Below are 12,341 nucleotides of genomic sequence, written 5' to 3' on the forward strand. Positions count from 1 at the left end.
ATGTTTGAGCAGGTTCTAACTAAAAGCATGGCATTATAGCCTGGGTGCCAGTTGTTTCTGAGCAGATCCAAACAGACTGAGACACAGGCTATGATATAAGGCTATTTTGCTAAATGGTGCATGTGTTAATAATGAGTTGTCTGTCCAGAGAAGGATCTGGACCTCTGTCTGTATATCTGTCTTCCCTTAGGGGTCAAGAGAGTCCGTTCAGGTAGTGGCCTTGGAGTGCTATCACTGTGATGTTGATTTGAGGTTTGATTGGGAGATTAACCTACACATGATAATCAGAGCGGTGTACCACGAGATGCTGAGCTGGGCTTCCTTTTATATACATTTGATATTGTGATGTGCAAAATCAATCATGTGTTGATTTTTCTGTCCAATTTGTGAGGCTTTAATGTGTATAATAATATATATTTAAAAAACTCAAAGTAAGAAGGTGTCTCATTTATTGGACAGTTAGGTACTATATCAGCATTGAGTAAGTCAAATTAAAGTTCTTTACATCCTCGTGGGATTCCGAACCCAGGTCTCTACTCTTCAAGTCTCACTCAGGTTAACAGCGACATCGAGCGTTAATATTTGTCCCCACCGCTCACCTCCCGGAAGAAACTACCGACAGTAGAGAACATTTTTGCTAAAGCAGCAGGGTCAGTGCTATCTGGGATCCTTGGGACGGACAGGTAAACGCTATGGTTTCGGTTAAACTACGTCCCAAGGATCCCACACAGCACTGATCTGAGAGGAAGAGGCGACGCCTCTCGTTCTTTCTGCCTAAAATCAGGAAAAAGTCCATATTGAAATGGCGTCAGTCACTGCTCGTGGTATGACCCTTTGCATCTTGGCGCTGTTAAACTTTGTCTTCGTTTTTATAACCGGTGCAGACTTTGTTCGTTTCATCTCATTTCGAGCGATATATCATAACATCACTGGAGAGTCGCCACTGTGTCAAGGTATGTTTCCTGGCTCTTTGGCAAAGGGTTTGTGTGTTCATCAGGAAAAGTAGCACATTCTAGTCTCAAACTATACAAACGGTTCACAGCTGTTGCAACTACCGGATGTATTGTTTCAGTAGCAAGTTAGAATGTTTTTATTTGAATGGTTCATTCATCTCAATAAATAGTGTAACGAACCTGGGTTTATAAGCGCAACGAGCATGCTTTTGCGGCACAATCGATAGCGCGCCGGACCTCGGGCTCGAAGGTCGAGGGTTCGAGACCTGCTCCCTGCAGTTTCATTACATTGGTGTCAGAAGTGATCGGACCTTGCATCCACGACGGTGCGCGTTCCTGTAAGACGTAGAGTCGCAAGCTTGCGCTCTTTGAAAGGAGGGAGTAGTGTAAAAGGATCCTGCGTTTATATGCGCGGAAATCGACCCTGCTGCACGAGCATGCTTTTGCGGCACAGTCGATAGCGCGCTGGACCTCGGGCTAGAAGGTCGAGGATTCGAGACCTGCTCCCTGCCTGCTTCATGACAATACTTTTGGACCTGGAACCGAGACCGTAGAAATCGAACGCTGTGATGTAACGTTAATGTGCCTGTGCAAAACAATGTTACCTGAACATGGCCCGGTTTCCCAAAAGCATCTTACCTTAAGGATCAAACTTTTTTTTTTTGTCTTCAATTTTCACCTAAAATGACATACCCAAATTTAACTGGCTGTAGCTCAGGACCTGAAGCAAGGATATGCATATTATTGATCCCATTTGAAAGGAAACACTTAGAAGTTTTTAGAAATATGAAATGAATGTAGGCGAATATAAAACATTTAGATCTGGTAAAAGATAATGCAAACAATAAAACATGCTGATAATATAATATTGGAGTCTAGGCACAATTTAGATTTTGGCCACTAGATGGCATCAGTGTGTGTGCAAAGTTTCAGATTGATTCAGTGAAGCATTGCAATACTGCACAATATTTTCTATGAAGTCTGCCCGACTGTGCCGAATTGGTCAATTGATACATTTTCAAGTACATAACTATAGAGAACATACATTTTGTATTACCATATCATTTTTGTAAGTTTGCACACTACCAGGAATGTTATACATGGTGGATCATTAGCTCATACACTAACTTTCACACATCTAGATGGCCGGGCGGGGTGGGTGTGGAGCAAGAGACAACAGGGGTTCGAACTGTAGAACCCAGTTCCGACATTTGACTATAACAATAGATTTTATCAAACAAAACTATGCTACATTTTATACCTGGGACCCTCGGGATGACAAATCAGAGCAAGATTACTGAATGTAAAGTACATAATTTACCTTCGGAGGTGAATGTATCAAACCAGTTGCTGTGACAAACGTTTTGTTTTTGTGAACTCTCCTCAAAAAATAGCATGGTATTTTCTCACTGTAATAAATACTTGGATAGTTTAATTGGATAGTGCGGTTAGCTTAAATTCTTGTTAAACTTTCTGCCCATATAAGATATGTCTATGTCCTGGGAAGTTTGCTGTTACTTACAACGTCATTCTAGTCACATTAGCGCACGTTAGCAAAAAGCATCCCGGTATCTCAATAAATAAATGGGGCGGCAGGGTAGTCTAGTGGTTAAGAGTGTTGGACTAGTAACCGAAAGGTGACAAGGTACAAATCTGTCGTTCTGCCCATGAACAAGGCAGTTAACCCACTGTTCCCAGGCCGTCATTGAAAATAAGAATTTGTTCTTAACTGACTTGCCTAGTTAAATAACGGTAAAATAAAAATATAAGGACACTGATCTCTTAGAGGTTAAGGCTATGTTCATCGTTAGAACCAATGCTTTTGGGAAACAGGGCCAAGACTGGTACCCTCTGACTAACAAGATCACTTAAACAATGGGAATTCATCATTATACTTTGCTCCAAGACTTTGTCGTTGTCTTGTACTGATAATCACCAACACCTAACCTACCACACCATATACTTATCGTATCCCTCTGTCCATATTTCTGTACTTTATATAGACTCTGTACCATGGTCTGTAGCTTTGCGGGACAGATCTGTTCTCAAGTCTGTGGTTGTGGATCTGGGGCTTCTGGCTCTTTTTATTGTCCAGCACAGCCTATTGGCCTGGGCTCCAGTCAAGCAGGCATGTCAGTCTGTCCTGGGGGTACTGAACCGGGCCATGTACTGCTCCACCACTGCTATGGCTCTCCAGGTAACACACACACACACACTTTCATTTATAAAATCTTATGGTCTTAAAAAAATGAGACAATTCAACATTTAAATACCCCTTTTGCTGTCCTACTTCACTGTCTTGTCCCTGTTGTAGATATTGATGCATTACTGGCAGCCTGTGACGGAGGCTCCCTGTCTGTGGTCAGTACGTAATGCCCCATGGAATACCTGGTTCCCCCTGCTCTGTTTCACCCTGCACTTCCTCTGCTGGTCCATCATCTGCAGTATACTGCTGATCTTTGACTATCCTGAACTACTGGGCATCAAGCAGGTGAAGTAAACCCATGCAGCTGTAACAGAGTAAGATTGCAGTCATGTGATTGCGATCAGAGGACCACTAGTTTGAGGCCAGTAAGGGGACAGGGACAGTGGAGGAAGTGATACTGTTCACTTACACACTGGTTACACCAAAGCATTTCCATGCATCACATTTGATCATTGATCATTGATGTGATGCCAAAGCTGTAATTAGTCAGCAATAGAATGATTAAGAATATCCTTCTGATGAAATGTAAATAACTGGTATAATATCTGCAATAAGTAATTTATCCCTTTCTCCCGGTCTCCCTCCATCCTCCCTCTTCCATCCCTCTCAGGTTTATTATGAGTGCCTTGGTTTGGGAGATCCTCTGGCTCTCAAGTCCCCCCGGGCTCAGCGTCTCTTCGCCCACCTGCGTCACCCCGTGTGTGTGGAGCTGGCTGTGGTGCTGTGGCTCCTCCCTGCCCTGCCCCTGGACAGGCTGCTGCTGGCGGGGAGTTTGTCGGCCTACCTGGCCCTGGCTCACTCCCTGGATACACAGGACTGTGCCTACCTCAGTGTCCAGCTGCATAGCAAACTGCGGCTCTTCTCTTTGCCACAGGATGGCACTGCTCAGAACAATGACAACCACAAGCAAGAGTGAATTGAAGTCATGGGTGTTGTAAGCTAGGTTTCCATCCAATTGCCAAAACACAAGAATATTCTAATATGCACATTTTCCCGCCAAAGATGTTTCCGTTAAATTGACTTGTTGGGGATTAAATTACTTTTGCGGTTAAATACCGATGTACAGAATATTTTTAATTATAAAAAAGGAAGTTAAATGGGTTTCCATCGCATATTAAACTCTACTGATGGTATTCTCACACAAAAAATTGCGTTATATGGCGTGGACTTTACTCGCATGAAAAGGATGGATGGAAACCTGGTTACTATTGAGAGCAATAGTAATGGCATCTGTTTGATATCACTAACTCCACCATAGCTCGTTGGTCAAAGCCTATGGGGAAATTAATGTTTTTTTTGTCTCAACTCCGAAAATAAGGTCTGTGGTAAACACAGGTTTAGGAGTTCTTATAGGTTTTGTTCTATTAGATCGTCTTCATCAGCTGATGTCAATTTTGGTTAATTTGAAGCATTAATGTAATCAAAACAAGCACATAAATTCCAATTTCCACTCAACTTTTTCCGAATTGAAAAGCATTGGAAGAGAATTGGCGTGAGGATTTCATTGTACTTTTTGAGTTGACTGGAATTGAAATGGAATTGACCCCAACTCTGGTTATCTCATAGAACAAAATGTGTAAGATCTTCTAAGCCTGTGTTAACCTCAGACTTTATTTCTGGTGTTTATCCCAAAACCCCATTCTTCTTTCCCCATTAATTTCCCTTTTAGGAATGGCTGAATGAACTAAAGGTAACTCATTTCTGTTTTTTGGGGACTACAAGCTGGTGAGCTTTATTACTACACATACATGAATGGGATCAGATGGGATGTTTGTGTGGCTGCACACAGCAATTGACAAAAGTACACACTGCAGTTGTTTGTTAAGATTCAGAACGTCTGTAAATATGCCACCAAGCATTTAGGCATAGCTTTTAACATCAATGTATTTGTAAGTAATTACTCAGAATATATATATATATATATATATATATATATTTTTTTTTTATCTAAAAGAGTATATTTTTATATAGCCTATGAACATAACGTTACATTTTACATTCCACCACCAAGTGCTAACTCATAGCCCTTCTAGTAATTGAATAGGATCTCTGTCATAAACTGTCAAACTTCCAGAAATGGCAGCCATATTGGTCAGGGAGAAATCCAACCCAGTCTAACTGGAATGAATGGCAGTAGAGGTACAATCCTAAAAGTAAGGCATATGACATAAGAAATTGTGTGATAGAATTATTGTCAACCTAAAATATTGTCATAATTATAAATTCTGTTTATACAGGTTTCCTACACATTTTCTGTATAAATAGCCTCTAAAATATATGTAAACAGACCATAAATGCCTCCTTGGGAAGCTGTGAGTTCTAGTATATGATACAATATCAGTAGGCTACTTGTTGCATTTACAACTTGTCTAAGGCCTATCATCAACTGATTTCAGCCAGTGTATGGCTGTGGGATGTTGGCATATTGGCAGTTAATTTGAGGGGGAAAATCATTCTGCTAAAACTGTCTGGCTAGCTAGCTAACAAACACAGTGCAGATAAATTATTCTTTTTTTTTTTCTTTTTTTTTTACACTGTCTTATCACTTCACTGGCAAACCATGGTTGACCAACTTCCTGACAAAAATGGCTGACCTATATCCCATCATAAGGTTCATGGCTATTCTAGTATTCTAATTATATGTGCCAACTGCTGTTCCACACTGTATTATTTTCAAAATGGGATTATGTCAGTGCTACATTTTGCTGTTGTCTTTAATTTTGTTGTATTTGTCCTGTTCCTTTCCTATTTCCCCACACACATTCTGTCACATTTTGAGGGTGTCTTTGTCTTATCCTTTTCTCTCCATCATCATTGTTTTTATATCCTTTGTGTTGCAGTAAATCAATGTATAATTACTTGAATAGCTGAATTCACTTCTAATTCCAACTGTGAGCATGGATTATAGGAGAGGATAAGATATTCATTGTTTAATTATTTTATATGGGTTTAATTACAGTATTTTTAACTACATTAATTATTATAATAAGATAATATATAGGTGAAACTACCTTAGAGCAAACTGTTCATGTGATGCCATATTTTCATCAGTTTTGTACCAACACAAGTTCTTTGTTACACTGGAACAAATTATAAGCAACTAAAACAAAATGTCTCAATAAATACAAGTCATAATGCATTTTTTTTCTATTGTCATTTTTTCTCATTATTTTTTAGCGTTAATTTAAGTTTGATTTAGGCTCTTACCATTGATGTTGGCCAGGACTATTCAACTCTTACCCTACGAAGTTCAGAGCCTGCTGGTTGTCTGTTCTACCTGATAGTGAATTACACCCATCTGGTGTCCCAGGTCTCAATCAGTCCCTGATTTAGAGGGGAACAATTAAAAAAGCAGTGGAACTGACTTCAAGGTTAAGAGTTGAGTTTGTGAGATGTAGGCTATTCTCTCATGCATGATTCCTCCACTGTCTAAACTGGGAAAGTTTTTTAAAAATCCAAGAGAAAATACTATCAGATTTTGGAACCTATCGTATAGGATTCCAATACAAGAATCCAGTAGAAAAAACCATATCAGATTTTGGACACGGTTCTATTGGACTGTTATTCCCAGATTCCGTGTGGTTAGTTTGAACAGGACGTGTAATCCGACTCTCCCATCTCATTCTACTGATTTCAACCAGCTACATTTTGGAGTGATGCATTTTGATTTGGTGGTCGTCGAAACAGAAAGAAAAATGCAACACTTACAGTACCAGTCAAAAGTTTGGACACACCTACTTATTCAAGGGTTTTTATTGATTTGACTATTTTTGACATTGAAGAATAATAATAGTGAAGACGTCAAATCTATGAAACAGCACTATCTTGACTTGACTATCATTAATCTGGTGACTTATTTATTTTATCAACTATGTTTAATTGTTACTCAATTTAATGAATCATATAACAATTAACTCATTAGGAATTTGGGGTACCACGGGAAAATGTTGTTTAATGAGTTACTCTCTCCTGACTTAAACTCTAAAGATATATAGATATCTCTTACATCAGTAACAGTCACTTATTAAATCATTACTTCATATCAGTCTCATTCTGAACGTCACATACTCCTTGATATCTGCAAGAACCCTAACCTTATTGATGAATCAGCAATACACCAATTGGCTTAATTATTTATATACTAACTACCTAAATAATAACACAGAATACACACACAAACACATGCGATAAAAGTCCCTAGTGGACTGACAAGATATGATGGCTTGTTACAAAAGGGAGGGGTCAATAGAACCTTTGAGGAGGGGGGTACTGTCACGCCCTGACCATAGAGAGCCCTTGGGGTTCTCTATGGTGCAATAGGTCAGAGAGTGACTAGGGGGTGTTCTAGTCTTGAATTTCTATATTGGTGTGAGTATGGTTCCCAATTGGAGGCAGCTGATGATCGCTGCCTCTAATTGGGGATCATACTTAGTGTGGTCCTTTTCCCACCTGCGTTTGTGGGGTTTTGTTTTGGTTTAGTGCTATGTGCGCTACGAACTGCACGTTAGTTTATTCTTTGTTGTTTTTTAAAGGTTCACTTTAATAAATATGTGGAACTCTACTCACACCTTGGTCTGCTCATTATGTATACGACGAAAGTGACACAGTTGTGTTGTGACAATGAAGGGGTGGTATACAGAAGATAGCCCTATTAGGTAAAAGACCAAGTCCATAGTATGGCCAGAACAGCTCAAATAAGCAAAGAGAAACGATAGTCCATCATTACTTTAAGACATGAAGGTCAGTCAATCAGTCAATCCGAAAGTTTCTTAAAGTGCAGTCGCAAAAACCATCAAGCGCTATGATGAAACTGGCTCTCATGAGGAAAGGAATACCCAGAGTTACCTCTGCTGCAGAGGATAAGTTCATTAGAGTTAACTGCACCTCAGATTGCAGCTCAAATAAATGCTTCACAGAGTTCAAGTAACAGACACATCTCAACATCAACTGTTCAAAGGAGACTGCGTGAATCAGGCCTTCATGGTCGAATTGCTACAAAGAAACCACAACTAAAGGACACCAATAATAAGAAGAGACTTGCTTGGTCCAAGAAACACGAGCAATTGACATTAGACCGGTGGAAATCTGTCCTTTGGTCTGATGAGTCCAAATTTGAGATTTTTGGTATCAACCGCCATGTCTTTGTGAGACGCAGAGTAGATGAATGAATGATATCTGCATGTGTGGTTCCCACCGTGAAGCATGGAGGAGGAGGTGTGGGGGTGATTTGATGGTGACACTGTCAGTGATATATTTAGAATTCAAAGCACACTTAACCAGCATGGCTACCACAGCATTCTGCAGCGATACGCCATGGTCCTTCTGTAGCACAGTTGGTAGAGCATGGTGCTTGTAACGCCAGGGTAGTGGGTTCGATTCCCGGGACCATCCATACGTAGAATGTATGCACACATGACTGTAAGTCACTTTGGATAAAAGCGTCTGCTAAATGGCATATATATATCCCATCTGGTTTGAGCTTAGTTGGACAATAATTTGTTTTTCAACAGGACAATGACCCAAAACACACCTCCAGGCTGTGTAAGGGCTATTTGACCAAGGAGAGTGATGAAGTGCTGCATTAGATGGCCTGGCCTCCACAATCACCCAACCTCAACTCAATTGAGATGATTGAGTGAAAGAATAGCAGCCAACAAGTGTTCAGCATATATGGGAACTCCTTCAAGACTGTTGAAAAAGCATTCCTCGTGAATCTGGTTGAGAGAATGCCAAGAGTGTGTAAAGCTGTCATCAAGGCAAAGGGTGGCTACTTTGGAGAATCTCAAATAGAAAATACATTTTGATTTGTTTAACACTTTTCTTGGTTTCTACATGATTCCATATGTGTTATTTCATAGATTGATGTCTTCACTGTTATTCTTCAATGTAGAAAATAGTCAAATCAATAAAAACCCTTGAATAAGTAGGTGTGTCCAAACTTTTGACTGGTACTGTAAGTGTTGCATTTTTCTTTCTGTTTTGGCGACCACCAAATCAAAATGCATCACTCCAAAATGTAGCTGGTTGTCTTTAGCAGGTTGTCCTCTAACACGTGATGCAAATCATATTTCCAGTTTCCATGTGGGTTTTGAGTTGTGTTAGTTTCAACAGCCTGATCAATATGAGTGATTCAATGCCACTTGTCAACAGGGTTTTGGTGCATATGCAGGTGCTCGTTTAAAAAAAGACTCAATTGTGGCACATGAACAGTATGTGTAAGAAGTACATTTTCTGTTTATGATTTCAATATATCATAAACTGTTTTGATTTGGACATTTCAAAATGGTGTTTTGATATTGGGCTATTTAACAAAGGTTATTGTAAACAGGAAGCAGCAGCAGCATCATTTTCAACTTATGTTTTAGAAATGTTATTGGAACTTTCAACATTAATTTCCAATAGTATTCTACTTATTAGGTAAAAACTGCTGAATGAGTCCAAAAACCTGATGTGATGTGACTTATTTTGATGACCTGAAATCATGAAAATGGGGTTGACTTGCCTGTAATAAGACACATATTGTATATTTATCAATAACAAACAAGAAAAATTACAACTGCTATAAAACATATAACAGCTATAACAATACAGTGACTCAAAAACAACAAACAAATGGCTATAACTTAGCTAGCTATCTAGCTAGTCAGCTGACAGGCAAAATATGGCTAACAGTCGTTTTTTAGCTAGCATAAAAAAGCATAATATGATGTACAATGACGAAAATATGACAAAAACATTGACAACTTTGTCAGGAACATAAGGAAACCAATACTGTACTCATGGTTCTTGCATTTATGCACAGCACAGTGAAGGATAAATAGAACGATAATGTTAGAAAACCCAAGGTTCTCTGCACAGTCACAGCTGGCAAGCTGAATTTGGGAGTTAGGCTAACACTTACGAGCTCGTGCTTGCTGTGACATCATCAGTCACTCTTAAAGGTACCTGGCATAGGCCCATCCACTTGGGAGCCAGGCCGGCCCACTGGGGAGCCAGGCCCAGCCAATCAGAATGTGTTTTCAACACAAAAGGGCTTAATTACAGACAAAAATTCTCCTCCATATCCCTGCAGTTGAAGAAGCCGGATGTGGAGGTCTTGGGCTGGCATGGTTACATGTGGTCTGCGGTTGTGAGGCAGGTTGGACATACTGCCAAATTCTCTAAAATAATGTTGGATGCGGCTTATGGTAGAGAAATTAACATTTCATTATCTGGCAAAAGCTCTGGTGGACATTCCTGCAGTCAGAATGCCAATTGCACGCTCCTTCAAAACTTGAGACATCTGTGGCAGTTTATAGTGGCCTTTTATTTTCCCCAGCACAAAGTGTGTAATGATCATGCTGTTTAATCAGCTTCTTGATATTGCACACCTGTCAGGTGGATTATTTTGACAAGGATAAAATGCTCACTAAACAGGGATGTTAACACATTTGTGCACAGAATTTGAAAGAAATAAGCTTTTGTGCATATGGAAGATTTCTGGGATCTTTTACTTCAGGCCATGAAACATGGGACCAGTAATTTTACTGTGGCATTTATATTTTTGTTCAGTGTATAATTTTATGGGTTTGGTTAAGAAAAATATGTTCTAATAGGATTCTGATTGGGATGACAAAATCCTACAAGATTTATCAAAAACCTATTGGATCCAATCAGATTACTTTTGATTTACAATAGGATTCCAATATGATTCTGATAGAGGTAATAGAAAATCCTATAGGATTGCCAGAATTATATAGGGTCAAATAGGATTACTTTTGATTCCCAATAGGAAAACACATAATCCAATATAATTCCAATAGGATTCTATAGGAAATCGAGAACCCTATAGGACCCAATATGATTACTTTCAAATAGGAAAAAAGTTGTCCAATAGGATACCAATAGGATTCTGATAGAGGTAACACAAAATCCTATAAGATTGTGAGAATCTTATGGGATTCTATCGGATAAATCACAATTTTTGACTTGGGAATCCACCAGGGAAGACCGGTTGAAGCTTTTCACATCACCTAGGATAATTTGCATTATCTCAACCCTCATGTTCTGGCTGAGGTGACTCCTTCTCTCTTTCTTTCTTTCATTCATTCATTCTTTCTTTCTTTCTTTCTTTCTTTCTTTCTTTCTTTCTTTCTTTCTTTCTCTCTCTCTCTCTCTCTCTCTCTCTCTCTCTCTCTTTCTCTCTCTCTCTCTCTCTCTCTCTCTCTCTCTCTCTCTCTCTCTCTCTCTCTCTCTCTCTCTCTCTCCCTCCCTCCCTCCCTCCCTCCCTCCCTCCCAATTAGAGGGCTGAGGGGGTGACCGGCAGACGGGAGTCTTCTTTAAACGCCTTTTCTTGGGTCGGCCATTATGGTGTGTGGCACTAACTCCCCTGATGGAATTAAATGTAATTAGTGGATTACAGTAGTCGGACAGCACTGCAGTTGCTGAATATTTACTACCAATGGAGGTGTTTCAAATTGACATGCTCTAATTCACAGTGTAGTCGTCATTAAGATAATCGAGCTACGTAAACATTATTAATCCTGACTTTTTGACAACATCGATTAATCAACTATAAAAAGCTTTAGATAGAGACCAATCTTCCAGTTGGTGCTTTGAACGCATTAAGAACAACGGGCGGCGCACAGTCACCCGTCATTCAGAAGCTGACTCCTCTTAAACCAACACAGAGGGGGATATAAAGCATTACTGCGGAATACCCAGGATTTGGTAAGTTTGGAAAATGATTTTTGAAAATGTTTTGCCTGCATGCTTAAAACGAGGAGTGCGTAATTGTGGTGAACGCTTGGCTTGCAAATTTATAGCTACATGCGGATCAGAGGCATAGTTGGTATGTATGTTCACTTTTTATGATTAGAGAAAGTAACCATCATGGGAGGAAGAAGCCTGTGTAAAATGTCACCCAGTAAATAGGCTACGTAGGTGAGTTACATAGCCTCTACACATGATATAAAGTACAAAGTAGGCCTATTAATAGGCAACATTTCAACACAAAGTCTATTCTGATTTGAAGGCAAAGGGACGCACTCATTTTTCTCCAGTTTTCTATGATCAGTTTGAAAGGGAATATGCTATACAATTTAAATCACAACATATGTTTATTATAATTATTACATATGTGTCCTTTTTGACAGACCTGTTGCCAGAGCGTTAAAAGAAAGGAAGATTAGGCAACTTGCCAA

General features: G+C 39.6%; 1 protein-coding gene across 2 annotated transcripts; it reads left to right on the forward strand.

The window, feature by feature from the left end:
* The first annotated feature begins 628 nt into the window (after positions 1-628).
* On the forward strand, positions 629-6,298 carry nrm (nurim). 2 transcript variants are annotated; one of them, XM_035794971.2, is made up of 4 exons: positions 629-953; positions 2,978-3,150; positions 3,268-3,444; positions 3,770-6,298. In XM_035794971.2, exons 1-4 carry the CDS (start codon positions 803-805, stop codon positions 4,073-4,075), a joined length of 807 nt encoding a protein of 268 aa, XP_035650864.1. In that variant the 5' UTR covers positions 629-802; the 3' UTR covers positions 4,076-6,298. The 2 variants fall into 2 exon arrangements, with proteins under 2 accessions (XP_035650864.1, XP_035650863.1); XM_035794970.2 differs by having other exon boundaries at positions 638-953; positions 2,957-3,150.
* Positions 6,299-12,341: the final 6,043 nt, after the last annotated feature.

The sequence above is a fragment of the Oncorhynchus keta genome, chromosome 20 (genome assembly GCF_023373465.1).
Source record: "Oncorhynchus keta strain PuntledgeMale-10-30-2019 chromosome 20, Oket_V2, whole genome shotgun sequence".
Classification (NCBI taxonomy): domain Eukaryota; kingdom Metazoa; phylum Chordata; class Actinopteri; order Salmoniformes; family Salmonidae; genus Oncorhynchus; species Oncorhynchus keta.